Source organism: Phocoena phocoena, chromosome 12 (genome assembly GCF_963924675.1).
Source record: "Phocoena phocoena chromosome 12, mPhoPho1.1, whole genome shotgun sequence".
NCBI classification, from domain to species: Eukaryota; Metazoa; Chordata; class Mammalia; order Artiodactyla; family Phocoenidae; genus Phocoena; species Phocoena phocoena.
Window position 1 is genome coordinate 72,810,103 of NC_089230.1, and position 22,170 is coordinate 72,832,272.

The following is a 22,170-nucleotide window of genomic DNA, read 5'->3' on the forward strand; positions in this document are numbered from 1 at the left end:
GTTAATGCACAGAAATGTCTGGCATTCCTATACACCACCAATGAAAAATCAGAAAGAGAAATTAAGGAAACACTCCCATTTACCATTGCAACAAAAAGAATAAAATACCTAGGAATAAACCTGCCTACAGACGTGAAAGACTTGTATTCAGAAAACTATAAAACACTGATGAAAGAAATCAAAGATAACATAAACAGATGGAGAAATATACTATGTCCGTGGATTGGAAGAATCAATATTGTGAAAATGACTGTACTACCAAAAGCAATCTACAGATTCAGTGCAGTCCCTAGCAACCAACCATAGCATTCCTCACAGAATTAGAACAGAAAATTTTACAATTCGTATGGAAACACAAAAGACCTGGAATAGCTAAAGTAATCTTGAGAAAGAAAGAGAGTTGGAGGAATAAGGCTCCCCAACTTCAAACTATACCACAGAGATACAGTAATCAAGACAGTATGGTACTGGCACAAAAACAGAAATATAGATCAATGGTACAGGATAGAATGCCCAGAGATAAATCCATGCACCTGTGGTCAACTAATCTATGACAAAGGAGGCAAGGATATACAATGGAGAAAAGACAGTCTCTTCAGTAAGTGGTGCTCGGAAAACTGGAGAGCTACACGTAAAAGAATGAAATTAGAACACTCCCTAACACCATACACAAAAATAAACTCCAAATGGATTAAAGACTTAAATGTAAGACCAGACACTATAAAACTCTTAGAGGAAAACATAGGAAAAACACTCTGACATAATCCACAACAAGATCCTTTTTGACCCACCTCCTAGAGTAATGGAAATAAAAACAAAAATAAACAAATGGGACCTAATGAAACTTAAAAGCTTTTGCACAGCAAAGGAAACCATAAACAAGACCAAAAGACAACCCTCAGAATGAGAGAAAATATTTCCAAATGAACCAACTGACAAAGGATTAATCTCCAAAATTTACAAGCAGCTCAATATCAAAAAAACAAACAACCCAATCCAAAAATGGGTGGAAGACCTAAAGAGACATTTCTCCAAAGAAGATATACAGATTGCCAACAAACACATGAAAGAATGCTCAACATCATTAATCAGAGAAATGCAAATCAAAACTACAATGTGATATCATCTCACACCACTCAGAATGGCCACCATCAAAAACACTACAAACAATAAATGCTGAAGAGGGTGTGGAGAAAAGGGAAACCTCTTGCACTGTTGGTAGGAATGTAAATTGATACAGCCGCTATGGAGAACAGTATGCAAGTTCCTTAAGAAACTAAACATACAGCTACCATATGACCCAGCAATCCCCCTACTGGGCATATACCCTGAGAAAACCATAATTCAAAAAGAGTCATGTACCAAAATGTTCACTGCAGCACTGTTTACAATAGCCAGGACATGGAAGCAACCTAAGTGTCCATTGACAGATGAATGGATAAAGAAGACATGGCACATATATACAATGGAATATTACTCAGCCATAAAAAGAAATGAAATTGAGTTATTTGTAGTGAGGTGGATGGACCTAGAGTCTGTCATACAGAGTGAAGTAAGTCAGAAAGAGAAAAACAAGTATCTTATGCTAACACATATGTATGGGATCTAAAAAAAAAAAAAAAAGGTCACGAAGAACCTAGGGGCGAGACATGAATAAAGATGCAGACCTACTAGAGAATGGACTTGAGTACACGGGGAGGGGGAAAGGTAAGTTGGGACAAAGTGAGAGAGTGGCAAAGACATATATACACTACCAAATATAAAATCAATAGCTAGTGGGAAGCAGCCGCATAGCACAGGCAGATCAGCTCGGTGCTTTGTGACCACCTAGGGGGGTGGGATTGGGAGGGTGGGAGGGAGGGAGACACAAGAGGGAAGAGATATGGAGATATATGTATATGTGTAGCTGATTTACTTTGTTATAAAGAAGAAACTAACACACCATTGTAAAGCAATTATACTCCAATAAAGATATTAAAAAAAAAAATGGGTTGCAGACCTAAATAGACATTTCACCAAGGAAAACATACAGTTGGCCAAGAGACACATGAAAAGATGCTCAGCATCACGAATTATTAGAAAAATGCAAATCACAACTACAATGAGGTATCACCTTATGCTGATCAGAATGGCCATTTTCAAAAAATCTAGAAACAATAAATGCTGGAAAGGGTGTAGTGAAAAGGGAACCCTCCTCACTGTTGGTGGGAATGTCAGTTGATCCAACCATTATGGAAAACAGTGTGGAGGTTCCTTAAAAAACTGAAAATAGAACTGCCATATGATCCAGCAATCCCAGTACTGGGCATATACCCTGAGAAAACCATAATTCAAAAAGAGATATGTACCACAATGTTCATTGCAGCACTGTTTACAATAGCCAGGAAATGGAACCAACCTAATGTCCATCGAGAGATGAATGGATAAAGAAGATGTGGCACGTATATACAATGGAATATTAATCAGCCAGAAAAAGAAATGAAATTGAGTTATTTGTAGTGAGGTGGATGGACCTAGAGTCTGTCATACAGAGTGAAGTAAGTCAGAAAGAGAAAAATACGATACGCTAACGCATATATATGGAATCTAAAAAAATATATATGGTACTGATGAACCTAGTTGCAGGGCAGGCATAAAGAGGTAGACGTAGAGAATGGACTTGAAGATGTGGGGTGGGAGGGCGAAGTGAGGGTACCATTGACATATATACACTACCAACTGTAAAATAGTTGGCTGGTGGGAAACAGCAGCATAGCACAGGGAGATCGGCTCGGTGCTTTGTGGTGACCTAGGGGGTGGGATAGGGAGGCTCAAGAGGGAGGGGACATGGGGACATGTGTGTGCATATGGCCGATTTGCTTTGTTGTGCAACTGAAACTAACACAGTACTGTGAAGCAATTTTATTCCAATAAAGATCTATTTTAAAAAATGAGTAAAATCATTATGTCTCTGGAAAAATTTTCACCATACAAATACTGAGTAGCGTGTGGTAAAATTCTGGAATCCTTTGGGATGGTCTGTTTCTGCAGTTTGGCCAAATTGAATTTTCATCTTTTCTTCTTGTAATAACAGGATTGTTTTGGTTCTGTTTTCATACCTCCGGCATCTCTTCAGAACTTATTATTACAAGGCAGTTTTTTTGTTTTTTTTTTTAAATTTATTTATCTTTGGCTGCACCGTGTCTTCGTGGCTGCGCACAGGCTTTCTCTAGTTGCAACCAGCGGGGGCTACTCTTCGTTGCGGTGCGCGGGCTTCTCACCGCGGTAGCCTCTCCCGTTGCGGAGCAGGGGTTTTGGTGCACGGGCTTCAGTAGTTGTGGCTCGCGGGCTCTAGAGCGCAGGCTCAGTAGCCGTGGCGCACGGGCCCAGCCGCTCCGCGGTATGTGGGATCCCCCCGGACCAGGGCCCGAACCCGTGTGCCCCGCACCGGCAGGCGGACTCCCAACCACTGTGCCGCCAGGGAAGCCCTACAAGGCAGTTTTTAATGAGCCTTTGAAGACCTTCTTTTCTGCATTTATATTGGTAGATTCATTGCTGTCATTACGTTCTCCCTTTCTAAGGTATTTACATGTATTGGTTTATTTTTATAAATTTATTTATTTTATTTTTGGCTGTGTTGGGTCTTCGTTGCTGTGTGTGGGCTTTTTCTAGCTGCAGCAAGCAGGGGCTACTCTTCATAGAGGTGAGCAGGCTTCTCACTGTGGTGGCTTCTCTTGTTGCCGAGCACAGGCTCTAGGCACACGGGCTTCAGTAGTTGTGGCTCGTGGGCTCCAGAGTGCAGGCTCAGTATTTGTGGCGAACCAGCCTAGTTGCTCCGCGACATGTAGGGTCTTCTTGGACCAGGGCTTGAACCCATGTCCCCTGCATTGGCAGGTGGATTCTTAAGCACTGAGCCACCAGGGAAGCCCACATATATTCGTTTAAAAAAAAAAGCCACTAATTTATTTCAGAGTTGTCAGTGTCCACAATGGATGACATGCAAATTAATGTTAGTCCTTTCTATCCCCTTGATAATCTTTCACATTCCATTTGGAAATTTTAAATTTTGGGTGAAGAGCAAAGCTTGAGTTCACCCTTTCTGAGCAACAGCATCCATACTGCTCATGGGTTTGTCTTTCTTGAAGTGCTGAGCGCTTGGCACTTGCGTATCTTTGGATTTTGACTTCTTGATTAGTTATATTCTTGGACAAACAGCTATTAAACAGATACTATCTAAGTCTGGAAACTCCTATACATTTCTTATCTCCTCAGTCCTTTTTCTTAAATTGTTCTTTTTCAAACTTCCTCTGAGTTTGGTCTACTTGATATTAGATGTCCTGTTACAGCAGTGTCTGATGGCCCTTGCTGGACCTTGGTCTCTGTGCATTTTGCTTGCTGTTAGGTCTCGTTTCCACTTACAGAACTAAGTATTGGTGGACTGGTTTGAAATTGCTATTAATCTTTCTCTTGTGAATACAAGCAAATTAAATATACCAAATAGAGTTGGGATAGTTACTAAACAAACATTTTTTTTGATATATTAGCTGACTATTAAGTCCTCTTCTTAAACCAGCCCAGGACAATAAATGTTAGGTTTATTTCACTTTTTTAGTTTTATCTGTTTCATATTAGTGATGGGCTGTCCTCAAGCTGTCAGTGACTTGAATCTTGTTTGGGAATTGTTCTCTGCCATCTGTGAACTATTTTGTAAGTTACCTTTCTAGATTTTAAAGGCATCTGAGAAGACTTTACATGAAATCTGTTTAGGATGCAGAAAAGAAAATAATGGCCTTGGTTTCACAGGAGTCATTACAATTAATTTTTTTTCCATTTTTGGCAGCTAGCAAGATCATTCCCACTAATTTAATGTTTAGAAAATATGTTTGGCTTTGATTTTATTTTATTTTTTTATTGAAGTGTAGTTGATTTACAATGCTGTGATAGTTTCTGATGTTCAGCAAAGTGATTCACCCCTTATATATATGTGTATGTATTTGTGTGTGTGTATTCTTTTTCAGATTGTTTTCCATTATAAGTTGTTTCAAGTTACTGAATAAAGTTCCCTGTGCTATACAGTAGGACCTTGTTGTTTATCTATTTTATATATAGTAGTGTGTATCTGTTAATCCCAAACTCCTAATTTATTGTTTGGCTTTAACTGTAAATACAGGCATAGAAGTCATTGCAATGTTAGGCCAATTATTTTTTTCATAATTTTATGTAAATTACGTATAACTTTTAAAATTTGAAACATGTTTTGTCCAGTACTGATTATTTATTACAGTTCTCAATTTCAAATTTTCTTGAGTTTTTTTCTCCCACGAGGAGCAACCAGAAAATTGCTGGGAATGGCATGGGTCTGAAAATTGGAGGTCCTCTTGCCTTGTGTCCTGTAGATTCAAATCTGACCAGAGTGTGCTTTGCATCTTCCCTTTCAGTCTTCTCCAGCCACAACTGTTACGTCGCCTAATTCTACACCAGCTAAAACTATTGACACATCCCCTCCAGTTGATTTGTTTGCAACTGCATCTGCGGCTGCACCAGTCAGGTTAGTTCATGAGAATGCAGCGAACCGTTTATTAATATTATGATCAGGTTGTCATTTTATTTTTGTGTACCAAACCCAATGACTTCACAAAATGAAATGTAGTCCTAGTAAATGTGTGATATTTGGGGTTATTTTCAGGTACATAGACTAAGTTCTTCTATACTCCATACAGTTACTTAGGCTTGTACCTCTCAAAGTGTAAGACCTAAGCTGTGGAAATCACCTTGGTGCTCACACATTTGGCAAAGGAAGTGGAAGAAAGATGCACACACTTCAGGTTCTTCTGAAATGGATGATATGGACATTGTTTTCTGAAATTAGTTTCTTCTTATGTGAAATTTAAAGGGTGTCTTAAAGTGGTAAGAAATGAGATGAAAGGAAGTGTAGTGAAAAGAAATGCTCGTAGTTGCAGGCCAGTTAGCTGGTGCATATGAGGAACTCAAACTCTGGTGGTAGGAGGAAACTGTCAGGATGTGCCTAATTGCTTTTTTAAAATATTTATTTATTTATTTGGTTGCACCAGGTCTTAGTTGCAGCAGGCAGGCTCCTTAGTTGTGGCTCATGGGCTCCTTAGTTGTGGCAGGTGGGCTCCTTAGTTGTGGCAGGTGGGCTCCTTAGTTGAGGCTCCAGGAATGCTTAATTGCAGCTCCAGGGCTCCTTAGTTGTGGCATGTGAACTCTTAGTTGTGGCATGCATGTGGGATCTAGTTCCCTGACCAGGGATCAAATCCGGGCCCCCTGTATTGGGAGCGTGGAGTCTTATCTACTGCACCACCAGGGAAGGCCCCTTATTGCTTTCATAGTGCCTAAAGGTCAGAACAGTAGTGAGAAAACGGGGGATGACTGTGCTTTCTGTAAAATCTCTGAGCCACCTGAAATGAAGCCCCAACTCAGAGAGGCTTCCTCAGATAATAATTTTAGGTCAACTCTTTGTTTGGTTCTTTAGCCTTGAGAGCATTCTAGTCCCATCTTGTCGTATCTGTGACTCTGATTATGAATGCCCTGTATTTGGAGACGTGAATTTTGAACTGAGCAATAAAGCCCCATAATGTATGCATGTTAACTATGCACGTTACCCTCTACTTGCTTAATTCTGCTTTCATAATCACAGGCTTGGTAAAGCCAAGTCCTTTCTGCCTCTATACTAAGATAAATTGCTCCTTATAAAAGCTTTGATTCCAGTCTTAATAATAAATGTTTCCCTGTTCTGGCTCTTAGACCAGTCGTATTTATGAAATAGACATCAAAACTATGCAAGTTTCAGGGGTCTTGAAACTTTTTTTTTTTAAGCAGCAGAATCCTTTTTTCCAAAAAATATTGCTGGGAAATCTAATACGTAAAAAAGAAAAAGATGGAATGGCTATTTATGAGGAGGGGTGGGGAACCTGGGACCCTGATGGCTTAGTACCTGGTCTGGCAGCCTTTAAGCCAGTGCTCCTTAAACCTGACTGTACAGTGAAACCCCTGGGGTTGTAGTAAAATGAAGACTGATGTAGTAGATAATGGTTAAGCCTGGGATTTTGCATTTCTAACAAGGTGCCAGGATGCTGCTAGTTTGGAAACTACACTTTGAGTAACAACGCTCTAGGCTCCTCCTTGGAACTTCTTTAGATGGAGGAGCTTTGAAAAGCACAGCCCCAATTGAATAAGAGTGAAAAATATGGAATTATTTTTAGGTGAGGTCTCTTATAGGCAAACTTGATGTGTTGTAGTTTAACTTAGAAAAAAGGTACAATAGTGATTATTCATTTTAGTATTCTTTGGTTTATAAATTCTTTTCAAGTTAAGAATTATTTACCATACTACAAAAAAAGCATACAAAAAAACTTTAGAAAATAGAGAAAAGGAAAAAAATTACCAATAATTCTCTTACCTTTATTATTTGGAGTATGTTTCCTTTTGTCACAGCCCTCATAACCAGCATTTCAGATGACCCAGTGGACATAACATGTTTAAAATTCCCCCTTATTTTGAGGCATTTAGATTTTCCCTTTTAATTTCTGCTCTGTGATTTGCTGAGTGACCCATTGCTTGAGGTATAATTTAACTTTGCAAGAGTTGGCAAACGATGGCCCATAGATCAAATCTAGCCCACTGTCTTTTGCTGTAAATAAATTTTTATTGGAACAAAAGCATGTTCATTTGCTTACGTACTGCCTATGTCTTATTTCACTCTGCACTGGCAGAATCGAATAGCGATAGAGACTGTCTGGCTCGCAAACCTAAAATTTTTAGTATCTGGCCCTTTACAAAAGTTGTTTGCCAACTCTCAGTATAGAGGAACATATGCTTTACTGCTGTACTTTACAAAATATTATTCTCTTACTGAATTTAAAATAGCCAAAATCTGTGATGTTTTCTGCATAAGTCTTCATTTTAAAAGCATCTTTACATTTTAAAATTTCAAAATCTGATTTTAAAATCATATTTTCCTTTCAGCGCTTCTAAACCATCTAGTGATCTCCTGGACCTGCAGCCAGACTTCTCCTCTGCAGGGGCGGCAGCAGCCGCGACACCAGCACCACCACCACCTTCAGGAGGCGCCACTGCGTGGGGGGGTGAGTGAAACCAGGCAACCATGCCATTTTTCTATTTAGTTGTTTTTATTCAGGCTGTAATTGTTATACTTACCTTCTGATTATCCAAAATGGTGCTAGAAACTCGGGGAGAAAATGTTAAGAATGGCATTGATTGATTGATTGAAATATATATTGAGAGAGCGAGACAAAGACAGAAAAAGTACCCATAATACAGTTAAAATATTCAAGTAATCATACATGTTTTTTAGTTTAAAAGCTGGAACAATGGGAGTATTTTTTCTTCGCTGTTCTCAAATTCTGATTATTTTTAGTAGTTGCTCCCTAGAGATGCAGGCCTTAGAAGATTGGGTGTTCCCATGAACTTATAAGTTTACTCAGAGGCAGCATTTCGAATTTGGTTTGTTCAGATATGGTCTCCTTCATGGATTCCTTTAGACCTTAACTGGTTTTATTCACATTGTATTTTACTTCATGCAGTTGAAATCTGGGATAGATTCTTCTTGGTGCCAGAAAATATCCGTACTAAACTAATTAAGAGGAATCACACCTAAGTGCTTGATTTCCATTTTATTCATGGATCTTAGGGAAAAAAATTAAGCTTTTATATGTTTTTAATTAAACATATTTAATACCAATATAAAAGTTAATTACTGCTTAATTCTCAAAGCTTCACAGAGTTGGTGTTAAATAACTTACTCTACTACATCAAACTATCAAAATAAAAAATTGTTTAAGTTTGAAAATGGCTCGTAGGAACAACACAGAGGGAAACAACACAGAGGGACTGACACAAGAGGTGTCCCATCATATCCCCCCATAGGAACAATACTTTGGCAGCCACCCACAGATAAAAGTGCCTTTGTGGGAGCTTTGGGATCCAGGTAAAAGGTTGCAAACCCCAAGTGGAGCCCAAGACCAAGAACAGTTGATTTGAGAAGGCAAGCCTACTACCAGGTGGGAGGCTCGCCAACGCTGGTCCTGGCAATAGACCTGGAAACACTGCCATGCCCCTGTGGACTCACTACAGTCCTGTTTGGCCATGATCCTGCCACCAGTAACATCTGCCAAGGGACCAGGGAGGAGTGTACACAACCATGCCTTGGGTAACAGGCCTCCTGTCCTTGGTCTCAACTGTGGACCCTGAAACTGCCTGTGACCCAGCTCCAGCCTCTCTCAGTCATGGTCCAGGAGCAGTCCTGCCTGCCCAGGGATCCAGCAGGAGGCACATCTGTCTGTGCCCCCAGAGGCAGGCCCAGTGACCTTAATCCAACCTCAGATCCTGAAGCAGCCTTGTGACTAGGCTCCAGCCCCTCAGTCTTACCCACCCAGGGACGCTGTGGGAGACACACTCATCCATGCCCCTATGGGCAGGCCTATAGATCTTGGTCCCAACTGTGGACCTTAAAGCAACCTTCTCACTTCATTTAGCCCCACTTAGCTGCAGTCCAGGGCTAGTCTGGCCTAGCCAGAGACCCAGCAGGAGCTACACCCAGACACGTACCTGGTAACAAGCCCACCATCTCTGAACCCAACTGCACATCCTGCAGTGGACCCTTGTCCCAGCTCCAGCCCTACTAACCAAGGTCGTGAAGGCAGTCCTGTCTGCTCAGGGACCAGGAGGCAGGATCTATACCTACCCAAGGCCCTGGTAACAGGCCCACTAACATGGACACTACAGCAGACCCAGAAGCAGCCACATGACCCAGCCCCAACCCCACTCAACTGCAATCCTGGAGTCAGTATCATCAGCCCAGGGACCTGACAGGAGAAGGCCTGCCAAAACCAGTGTTTAAAAACAGGAAGAGGTGTTTGCTCCTTCAGGTGCACAGACACCAACACAGGGCTACACAGAGTATGAAGAATCAGGCAAACAGACATGACACTGCCAAAGGAAACTAATAAATCTCTAATAACTTACCCTAAAGAAATGGAGATCTCTACATAGCTTGATAACAAATTCAAAATAATTATCTTTAAGAAACTCAGTGAAATACAAGAGAATACAAATAGGCAACGAAATTAAGTCAAGAAAAGTATACATGAACAAAATAAGAAAATAGAAACCATAAGAGGGAACAAAACAGAAATTCTGAACGAAACAGAATAGTATGACTGAACTGAAAAGAAAAACTCAGTAGAGAGCTTACTTGATCAGACAGAGTAAAGAATCAACAAACTCAAAGATAGACTGTTAGAAAATAGCCAATTAAAAGAACAAAAAGGAAAAAAGTGATGCATACAGGACCTATGGGTTGCCATAAAATTAATTAATATATGCATTATGGGAGTCCCAGAAAGAGAAGAAAGTGATAAAGAGAAGAAAGCTTATTTAAAGATAATGGCTAAAAACTTCATAAATCATGGGAGGGATATGGACATTTAAATTCACGAAGTTCAAAAGTCTCCAAGCAGGATCAATCCAAAGAATATTACCTGAGACACAGTATTTAATCAGATTGTCAGAAGTCAAAGGCAAAGAGAAACTTTTGAAAACAACAAGAGAAAAGCACCTCCTCACATACAAGGAAACCCTGATAAAGCTGTCAGCATATTTCTCAGCAGAAACCTTGCAGGCCAGGAGTAAGTAGCATGATATAATAAAAGTCCTGAAAGAAAAAAACTGCCAACCAAGAATACTATACCTGGCAAAGTTGTTCTTCAGAAGTGAAGGCGAGAAAAAGACATTACCTGACAAACAAAATCTGAGAGAATTCATCACCACTAGACCTGTCTTACAGGAAATGCTAAAGGAATTTCTTTAAGATAAAACAAAAGGATGCTAAATAACAATGAGAAAATGTATGAAAGCACAACCCTTGAACAACATGAGTTTGAACTGTGAGAGTCCACTTCCACACAGATTTTTTTTCCACTAAATATGTAATACACAACTAAACACTACATGGTTCGTTGAATCTGCAGAACTGTGGATATGGAGGACCAACTGTAAATGTATAGGTGGATTTTTGACTGCATGGGTGGTTGGCTCCCGTAACCCCTTTGCTGTTCAAGGGTCAGCTGTATCAAACTCACTGGTAAAGGTAAATTTGTAGTCAAATTCAGAATACTCTAATACTGTAAATGTAGTAGGTAAATCACTTTTAACCCTGGTATGAAAGTTAAAAGACAAGAGAACTTAAAATAACTAAAGCTACAATAATTTGCTACTACATACACAATATAAAAAGATGTAGGGTGGATAATATGTGGAGAGTAGAGAAAGGTAAAAGTGTCCATACTTTTTGTATGTGATTGAAATTAAGTTGTTATCAGCTTAAAATAGACTGTTAAAACTATAAGATGTTTTATGTAAGCCCATGGTAAACACAAAGAAAAAAAACTCTACTGGATACTAAAAATAAAGAGAAAGGAATCAAAGCATACCACTGAGGAAAATCATCAAGTCACAAAGGAAGAGAGGAAGAAAAGAACAAAGGAACTACAGAATGGTCAGAAAACAGTAAACAAAATGACAATAGTAAGTCCTTACCTGTAAATACTGTAAATTTAAATGGATTAAATTCTCCTATCAAATAATAGAGTAGTTCAGTGGATGTTAAAAAAAACAAGATCCAACAATCTAGTGCCTACAAGAGACTCCTTTTAACTTTAAGGACATACATAGGCAAGGTAAAGGGATGGGAAAAGATTTTCAGTCAAAATCTATCACAAGAAACAAAGAAAATCACTATATAATGATAAAATCAATTCATCAAGAGGGTATAAACATCAAAATGCCCAAATATATAAAGCAAATATTAACAGAACTGAGGGGAGAAAGAGACAACCATACAGTAATAGTGGGGGGCTTCAGTATGCCAGTTTCAACAATAGATAGATCATCCAGACAGAAATCAGTAAGAAAATAGCAAACTTGAATAACAGTTTACCCCAAATGGACCTAATAGGCATAAACAGAAAATTTCATCCAACACAGCAGAATATACATTCTCCTCAGGTGCACACAGAACATTCTCCATGGTAGATCATATGTTGGGACACTAAAAATTTCTTAACAAATTAAAGAAGATTGAAGTCATATCAAGTATCATTTCTGAGCTTCAGTGGTATGAAACTAGAAATCAGTAACAGAAGGAAATTTTGAAAATTCACAAATATGCGGAGATTAAATAACATACAACCAACCAATGGGTCAAAGAAGAAATCAAAAAGAAATTTAAAAGAATCTTAAGACAAAGGAACATGGAAACACAACATATCAAAACTTACATGATTCTGCCAAAGCAGTTCTAAGAGGGACATTTATAGCGCTAAATGCCTCCATTAAGAAAAAGAAAGATCTCAAATAAACAATCTAGCTTTACATCTCACAGAACTAGATAAAGAGCAAACTTAGCCAAAAGATAGCAGAAGGGAAGAAGTAATAAAGATTAGAGCAGAAATAAATAGAGACTAGAAAGACAATAGAAAAGATCAACAAAACTAAGGGTTGGTTTTCTGAAAAGATAAACAAAATTTCTTACAGCTAGACTAACCAAGAAAAAAAGAGCAACAACTCAAAAATAAAATTATAAATGAAAGAAGCATTATAGCTGATACCATAAAAATACAAAGAATCATAAGAGACTACTGTGAGAAAGTTATGCCATAATTGGATAACCGAAAAGAAATGGATAAATTCCTAGAAAGATACAATTGACCAAGACAGAATCATGAAGAAATAGAAAATCTGAACAGACCCATATGAAATAAGGAAGTTGAAGTGGTAATCAAAAACCTCCCAACAAAGAAAAACCCATGACCATATAGCTCCATGGGTGAATTCTACCAAACATTTAAACAGGAATTAATGCCAGTCCTACTCACACTCTTCCCAAAATATTTAAAAGGAGGGAATACTTCCAAACTTATTTTTTGAAGCTAGTTTTACCCTCATTCCAAAGCCATATACAGATACTACAAGAACATAGATGCAAGAATCCTTCACAAAACATTAGAAAACTGAATTCAGCAGCAAATTAAAAGGGTCATACACCATGATCAAGTGGGATTTATTCCTGGGATGCAAGGAGGGTTCAACATATGCAAGTGATACACACCACATTACAGAATAAAGGATAAAAATCATATGATCATCTCAATAGATGCAGAAAAAGCACTTAACAAAATTTAACAGCCTTTCATGATAAAAACTCTCAACAAATTAGGTAAAGAAGGAATATATCTCAACATAATAAAGGGCATATATGACAAGTCCACAGCTAACATGATACTTAATGATGAAAAGCTGTAACCTTCTCCTCTAAGATTAGGAACAAGACAAGGATGCCTACTCTCTCCACTTCTCCTCGACATAGTACTGGAAGTCTAAACAAGAGCAGTTAGTCAAGAAAAAGAAATAAAATGCATCCAAATAGGAAAAGAAGAAATAAAATTGTCTCTGCAGATGACATAATCTTATATGTAGAAACCCAAAAGACTCCACCAAAAAACTGTTAGAACTAATAAACGAATTCAGTAAAATTTGGGATACACAATTTATGTACAAAAATCAACTGCCTTTCTATACAGTAACAGCAAACTATCTGAAAAAGAAATGAAGAAAACAATCCCATTTAGAGCAGCATCAAAAAGAATAAAATACTTAGGAATAAATTTAACCAAAGAGGTGAAAAACCTGTACACTGAAAACTATAAGACATTGATGAAAGAAATTGAAGATACAAATAAATGGAAAGATATCCTGTGTTCATGGATTAGAAGAATTAATATTGTTAAAATGTCCATACTACCCAAAGTGATCTAGAGATTCATTGCAATCCCTAGAAAAATTGAAATGGCATTTTCCCATTAATAGAAAAAAAAATTTGTCTTCATACAGACCACAAAAGACACCAAATAGCCAAAGAAATCTTGAGGAAGAAAAATAAGGCTGGAGGCATCAAACTTCCTGAAATCAACCTATATTTCAAAGCTATAGTAACCAAAATGGGATGGTACTGGCATGAAAACAGACACCTCAACCAACAGGACAAGAGAATAGAGAGCCCAGAAATAAACCCATGCATATTCAGTTAGCTAACCTTTGACAAGGATGCCAAGAATACACAACAGGGAACAGATAGTCTCTTTATTTAAATGGTGTTGGGAAAACTAGATATCTATGTGCAAAAGAATGAAATTGGAACCTTATCTTAAATCATACACAAAAATTAACTCAAATGGATTAAAGACTTTAAATACAAGATCTGAAACCATAAAACTCCTTGAAGAAAACAGGGAAAAAACTCCTAGACATTGATTTTAGCAGTGAATTTTTTGATTTTGCCACCCAAAACACAGGCAACAAAAGCAAAAATAAGCAAGTAAGACTACATTCAAACTAAAAAACTTCTGCACAGCAAAGGAAACAACAAAATAAAAGTGCAGCCTGTGGAATGGGAGAAAATATTTGTTAAAAAAAATAAAAACCCAAATAACTTGATTTTAAAATGGGCAAAGGACATAAATAGACATTTTCCAAACAAGATATGCAAATGGCCAACAAGTATATGAAAAGGTGTTCACTGTCATTAATCATTAGGAAAATGCAAATCAAAACCACAGAGATAGCACCCCACACTTGTTAGGATAACTGTTGTCAAAACCACAAGAAATAACAAGTGTTTGGTGAGGGAGTGGAGAAAAGGGAACCATTATTCATTGTTGCTGGAGATGTAAATTGGTGCAGCCATTATGGTTTTTTTTTTTTTTAATTTATTTTTTTGGAGTATAATTGCTTTACAATGTTGTGTCAGTTGCTGCTATACAACATAGTGAATCAGCTATATGTATACATATATCCCCATATCCCCTCCCTCTTGAGCCTCCCTCCCACCCTCCCTATCCCGCCCCTCTAGGTCGTCACAAAGCATCCAGCTGACCTCCTTGTGCTATACAGCAGCTTCCCACTAACCATCCATTTTACGTTTGGTAGTGTATATATTTCAATGCAACTCTCTTACTTCATCCCTACTTCCCCTTCCCCATGCCGAGTCCTCAAGTACGTTCTTTACATCTGCGTCTTTATTCCTGCCCTGCCATTAGGTCCGTCAGTACCATTTTTTTAGATTCCATATATGTGCTTTAGCATATGGTATTTTTCTCTTTCTGACTTACTTCCCTCTGTATGACAGACTCTGGGTCCATCCACCTCATTACAAATAATTCAATTTCGTTCCTTTTTATGACTGAGTAATATTCCATTGTATGTATATACCACATCTTCTTTATCCATTCACCTGTCGATGGACATTGAGGTTGGTTCCATGTCCTAGCTATTGTAAATAGTGCTGCAATGAACATTGTGGTACATGTATCTTTTTGAATTGTGGTTTTCTCAGGGTATATGCCCAGTATATGCCCAGTGGGATTGCTGGGTCATATGGTAATTCTATTTTTAGTTTTTTAAGGAACCTCCATACTGTTCTCCATAGTGGCAGTACAACCATCATGGAAAAAATATAGAGGTTCCTCAAAGAATTGAAAATAGAACTGTCACATGATTCACCATTCTCACTTCTGGATGGATGGAGATCTGTACCCCCATGTTCATTACAGCATTATCCACAATAGCCAAGATATAAAAATAACCTAAATGTCTGTCAACAGACAAAAGGATATAAAAAAAGCACATTGTATATATTCAATGGAATATTAATCATTTAGTCCTTTAAAAAGAAAGAAGTCCTCCTATTTGTTACAGTATGGATGATGAACATGAAGGACATTATGCTAAGTGAATAAACCAGGCACAGAAAGACAAATATGTATGATCTCACTTCTGTGTGAAGTCTAAACTCATAGATGCAGAAAGTAGAAGGGTGGTTGCCAGAGGCTGGTGGTGGGCGACGGAGGGCAGGGCATGGAGTGGGAAGACGGTCAAAGGGTACAAAGGGTCAGTTGTAAGATGAATAAGTTTTGGAGATCTTATATACAGTATGGTTACCATATTTAATAATACTGTATCGTATACTTAAAATTTGCTAAGAGAGTAAATCTTAAGTATTTGCACTACAAAAATACAGTAACTATGTGAGATGATAGATGTGTTAATTTGATTGTGGTAATCTTTTCATAATGTATATGTATATCAACTCATCACATTGCATCTTAAATATATACAATTTTTATATGTCACTTATACCTCCATAAACCTGAAGGGGGTGGGGAGAAACAGCACTGGCAAAAGACATTAACTGGCTGATGAGGAAACCAGTAAGATGATAAAGCTGGCTCAAAGAGCGTTTTGAGGAACTGGGTATTTATAGACATTTGAAAGGAAATGTTAAAATAAGATGGCTAGGTTAAGTACAAAACTGGTTAATGTCCAGTAGAGCAGTAAAAACCATGTCTTGAGGTTATCTTTTCTCCCAGATAGAGCATCACTAGCAGACAAGAACTGTAACTCAGTATATCATTTCAGGATCAGAGTCCTTAATTAACAGTTAAATTGCAGCATCAAATGAAGATACATTTCCACAGGTAATTAAATAATCCTTGGGTGAGTTTGGTAAACATTGGCAATATAACATCAACACTACCTGCTATAATCTCTTGGTTTTATTTCCAAGTTTTTGTGGTAACAAAATAAACAAAAATAACTACTTGTGAAACAAAGTTGCTAACTATATTTATAAGCATTTAACTATTGGTGCTTTTCCATTTAAATACTTAAAACTTCTCCTTTGTTGAAATGGTCAACTCCTAAGCCTATAGCTATCATTTTCTTAATAAAAATTTTCTTTCAGCTACACTTAACTTTATTAAATTTCAATTGGTAAAGGAAAATATTTTTGTTGAAGAGATTTTATAAGGGCCTTCTGGTTTTCATGTTTTTTCATTCTGAGCTTCATCTTTCAGAAATGTTTGATTATTTCAGTTTACTAATAATTTTCATTGCCACGGTATCTTATACAGTGTATCATGTTTTCCTATTTATTTAAGAATGCTTCAAATCCATATCCTTAAATCAGGTTTTCTCTGTCACAAAATTCATATAAATGACTTTCATAGAACTTTTATAATTTAAAATTTAGTATTAATTATAAATTTGTAGGGTTATACAAAATTATTTTTCAGTATTATATGAATGTGTTAACTCTAATTCTCTCAACTGATTAAATCAGTAGATTGTTCACACTGTAATTTTTAGAACTTATTAGACATTTAGTTGTTTAGTGATTTAGAACTTTAATGAATAAACAGTGAAATTGTAAACTGTCTCCTTTCACTGTATTCTCCAGCATCAAATTGAAGAGAAATTGTGTCCTTTTTGTTTGTTTGGTTTGTTTGGCACCAAAATAATAATAAATGAAAAAGAAGATCCCTTGGTGAAATCTTTTTAAATTGCATTGTAACATTTTTATTTATATTCAAGTACTTTTTGCTAAGACACATTATAAGGAATAAGTTTTAATAACCAACTTTATTATAACACATTTCAGTCTTTACTTGTTAAGAATAAATAACTATTGATGATTGAAACATTGAGGTGTCAGTGGATATAGAAGAAAGCAGATTAGTGTGGTTTTAACCAGGGCTGTGCAGTGTGGACCCGCAGTTTGTGCCTTGCCCAAAGGCAGGGCGAGAGGCCTGAAATTCAGCCTGCTTTCTGCTAGCCAAGCTGTGGGCTTTTTTCGTCCTTGAGGAAGAAGTAAGTGCTTTTCCTGTTCCAACCTGCTGGCCCAATGGGAGCACTTTTTTATAATTAGTACAAAACGCATTATAGTGTATGAAAATGTTGGCTTAGGACCTGATGGTTAGCATTAGTCTTTTGTTTCAACAAAATATCTACAGCTCCTTTCATAGCAGTAGAAAAGTCAGCTGGGGAGAAAAATACTGATAAGTAAATTCTCTCATTCCTAAGCAAAACAGTAAAAATTATAAGCCTTAAGAAATTCAAGTAGGGAATTCCCTGGTGGTCCAGAGGTTAGGACTCAGCGCTTTCACTGCCAGGGCCCGTGTTCAGTCCCTGATCGGGGAAAATAAGATCCCACAAGCCCGTGCACACGGCGAAAAAATTAAAATATAAAATATGTATCTTATTTAAAAAAAGAAATTCAAGTAAACTAGTGAAATATGAAATTGTTAAATGTTACCTTCAGTTTACATTTATCCTGTAGATACCCAGTTGTATTTGAAGAGGTGCTAAATTGTTACCAATATGTTTTGGCTCATTTGACTAAGCAAAAAAGTAAATACATAAAACCACTTTCTCAGTCTTGTTTGATAAGATCACTTCACTATTATTGTAGTTTATTTGAATTTTGTGTAACTAGATGGTAAAATGCAAACTCTAAAACTCTTTAGACCTACTTGGATGTTCTTATCCGACCATAGTGATAGAGGATTTCATTTTCAAATGACTATGGCCACATCAGTTGTTTACAGATTTCTCTTGGGGTTTCTGGGTATGGATGAATATTGCCATTTTAGGGGACGTATTGTAAAGGATAGTATTTCTTGTCATTGGTGTAAACCAAATTTTAGCAAATTCATATTTTAGTAAATTTAATTTAAATAGTGCATATTCCATGTGGCATTCTGCCAGCCAGTAATGAACTTGGAAGAATACAGAGTGCTTTTAAAATTCCTACCTTTCTCCCCATAAAAAGGAGAGTGTTTTTTTCCTTCATAATAAATTCACCTCTCTGCACAAACAAATGAGTGTGTGTGTGTTATACTCCTATGCATCTTAGAAGTGGAAAATGCGTAATTTTTTATTATAAATGCTTGAAGTGAAATTTCTACTTTTTGAGAAATACAGAATTACTGCTAGGGTTTAATTAGAGTTAATAGACTTAATAGAAGTTAATTTACACATGCTGGAACGCTCATCAATATTATGTGATCACATGACTTTAATAGTTTCCATGAGAAATATTAGGTACAGTACGAGCAGATTTTGTGACCCATATTACCATTTGCTTGTTAATTAGATCTGGGGGGGCACATCTGCAGACTGTCTTCAGACACATTCATGTGTACACACACACACACACACACACACACACACACACACACACACATATACACACATATACACATGCTCTCTCTGAAAGATTTATAGAAGCTTTGAAATTCACAGTCCTATAATGAAAAATTATTATTTAACTTAAATGTTAGTTATTGCTATTTTTTTATTGAAGTATAATTGACATGCAACATTATATTAGTTTCAGGTGTACAACATAGTGATTCAACATTTATATACATTGTGAAATGATCACCACAGTAAGACTAGTTACCATCTAAGCTATTGCTATTATTAACTTTTATTATTGATATGTTCTTGGTATGGGCGAGCACTTAAATAAATTAACACACTTAATCTTCATAAAAACATGAAAAGTTCAGCTCCATCTCACAGCACAATATAGATTTCCTTGTTCATTTAGTTGTAGCTCTGTTTCCTTGGTTACAGGGAATATTTTCTAGCAATTTCTATAATACAAACAACTCTAATTATGTACTACTTGCAAATGGATTGAACTCATGCTGAACTCATGATTGAACTCTTGCAAATGGATTGAACTCAAAAATGGGGTTTTTTTATATAGTTTAATCCTCTATAAAAAGTAGCAGTTTTGAGAATATTTAATAACCATCCTCATCATCTTGTAATAGGGACTTGCTTTTATAGTAGAGAAAATTTTGCATAAAACAAGGAATATATAACATAAATTATATTTCATCTAGAAAATTAAGATTTTGGAGACTAACACCTGTGGTTTCCAAGAGTGGAAAAAATTTTCAACATCAGTTATCCACCAATATGCTTAATCATTGTACATTTTCCTAGGAAATTTTACTTTCCATCTTCCATCATATCATTCTCATCACCCTCCATCTGAACAAAACACTAGTTAAGAGCAAGGAACTAATATTTTAGTCTTTCATACCTCTTTTTAAAATCTTTTTAGCTCTCTCTCCTTCTAGTACACATCAACAGTCTTCTCCTTTCTCACTTACCAAATGTATGAAATAAATTATCTGTCTCCTGTGATAGACAATGAGAGGTGTGGAAGTAGACAATGAGAGGTCTGGAAGCTGTTAAATCACATGGCTCTTAGCTCTTCTGCTAAGTCACACTGCAGCTTGAAGTAGCCATTGATAAGGGCAAGGCTAAGGAGAGCCCCACCAATGCCAGGAGAAAAGAGAATCCAATCTCTCTGGCTTCTGATGACCCACTTTGGTTTCTAATGAATATTTTTATTTATATATTTTATTTTTTTAACATCTTTATTGGAGTATAATTGCTTTACGATGGTGTGTTAGTTTCTGCTTCATAACAAAGTGAATCAGTTATACATATACATATGTTTCCATATCTCTTAGGACTTAGGACTGTAGAGTAACAGTTGTATTGGGTCAGGTCCGGTTGGCTTGAGGAATGACTGGAAGGACCTTCTACTTCTCAGGATTTGGGACCTGGACACCTAACAGCAGAAAATACCCTAGCCCTACTTCAGCTATCCACTAGGTGTACATTCTAAAATTTAAAAACTATTTCTAATGTCAAGAACTCTATGTGCTATAATTTTCTAATGTTGCTATGAAATATGTAAGATTTAGTTTTAGGAAGAGCCTTGATTATCTTAGTGGATCTGTAGATGCTTTACCTAATATTTATTGGGTTCACAAATTGCATAGTTAAATTAATGTGATAATTTTTTTCTTCCAGTTTTGTTGAGACATAATTGATGTACAGCACTGTTAGTTTAAGGTGTCCAGCATAATGATTTGACTTGCATACATCATGAAATGATGACCACAATAAGTTTAAGTGAACATCCATCATTTCATAGAGATACAAGATTTAAAAAAGAGAAATTTTTTTTCCTTGTGATGAGAACTCTTAGGATTTACTCTCTTAAAGACTTTCATATATAGCATATATAGCATGGTGTTGATTATGTTTGTGATGTTGTATATTTTACCCCTAGTACTTTTTAATCTTATGACCGGAAGTTGGTATGTTTTCACTGCCTTCATCAAACTCCTTCATTCTTCCCCTGCCTCTGATAACCACAAATCTGACCTCTGTTTCTCTGCATTTGTTTGTTTGTTGTTTTGAACTATAATTGACCTACAACACTGTTAGTTCCCATTACATAACATAGTGATTCAGTATTTCTATACATTTCAAAATCATCACCACCGTAAGTCTAGTTACAATCCATCACCATACAAAGATAGTACCTATTAATGACTGTATTCCCCACAATACATTTCATCCCCATGACTCATTTATTTTGCAACTGGAAGTTTATATCCCTTAATGTCCCTCAGCTATTTCTCTCCTACCCCCCAACCCCTCCCCTCTGGAAGCCACCTGTTTGTTCCCCAAATCTGTGATTCTGCTTCTGTTTTGTTGTGTTGTTCATTTGGTTTGTTTTGTAGATTCCACATATAAGTGAAATCATACAGTATTTGTCTTCCTCTGACTCATTTCACTTAGCATAATCATCTCTAGGTCCATTCACATTGTTGCAAATGGCAAATATGGCTAAGTAGTATTCCATTATCTATATGTAGACACACACCACATCTTCTTTATTCATCTAGTGATGGACACTTAGGTTGCTTCCATATCTTAGCTATTATAAATAATGCTACAGTGAATATAGGGGTGCATGTATCTTTTCTAATTAGTGTTCTGATTTTCTTTGGATAAATAGCCATGAGTGGAACTGCTAGATCACATGGTAGTTCAATTTTTAATTTTTTGAGGAATCTGTATACTGTTTTCCATAGTGGCTGCACCAGTTTACATTCCCACCAACAGTGCATGAGGGTTCCCTTTTCATCACATTCTCACCAACACTTGTTATTCATTGTCTTTTTGATAATAGCCAGTCTAGCAGGTGTGAGGTGATATCTCACTGCGGTTTTGATTTTAATTTCCCTGATGATTAGTGATGTTGTACATCCTTTCATGTGTCTGATAGCTATCTTGTATGTCTTCTTTGGAAAATGTCTACTCAGGTCCTTTGCCCATTTTTTAATCAGGTTGTTTGCTTTTTTGATGTTGAGTTGTATGCGTTATTTGTGTATTTTAGATATTAACCCCTTGTTGGATATATCATTTTCAAATATCTTC

At 36.9% G+C, this 22,170-nt stretch overlaps 1 protein-coding gene across 25 annotated transcripts in view; it reads left to right on the forward strand.

Annotated features, from left to right (window-relative positions):
- SNAP91 (synaptosome associated protein 91) overlaps nucleotides 1–22,170 on the forward strand; it is a 155,604-nt gene that overhangs the window by 87,955 nt on the left and 45,479 nt on the right. For all 25 annotated transcript variants that reach the window (XM_065888564.1, XM_065888568.1, XM_065888566.1 and 22 more), the window contains 2 exons: nucleotides 5,418–5,527; nucleotides 7,966–8,084. In XM_065888564.1, the coding sequence (XP_065744636.1) occupies nucleotides 5,418–5,527; nucleotides 7,966–8,084 (229 nt within the window). The remainder of the gene's footprint in view (nucleotides 1–5,417; nucleotides 5,528–7,965; nucleotides 8,085–22,170) is intronic.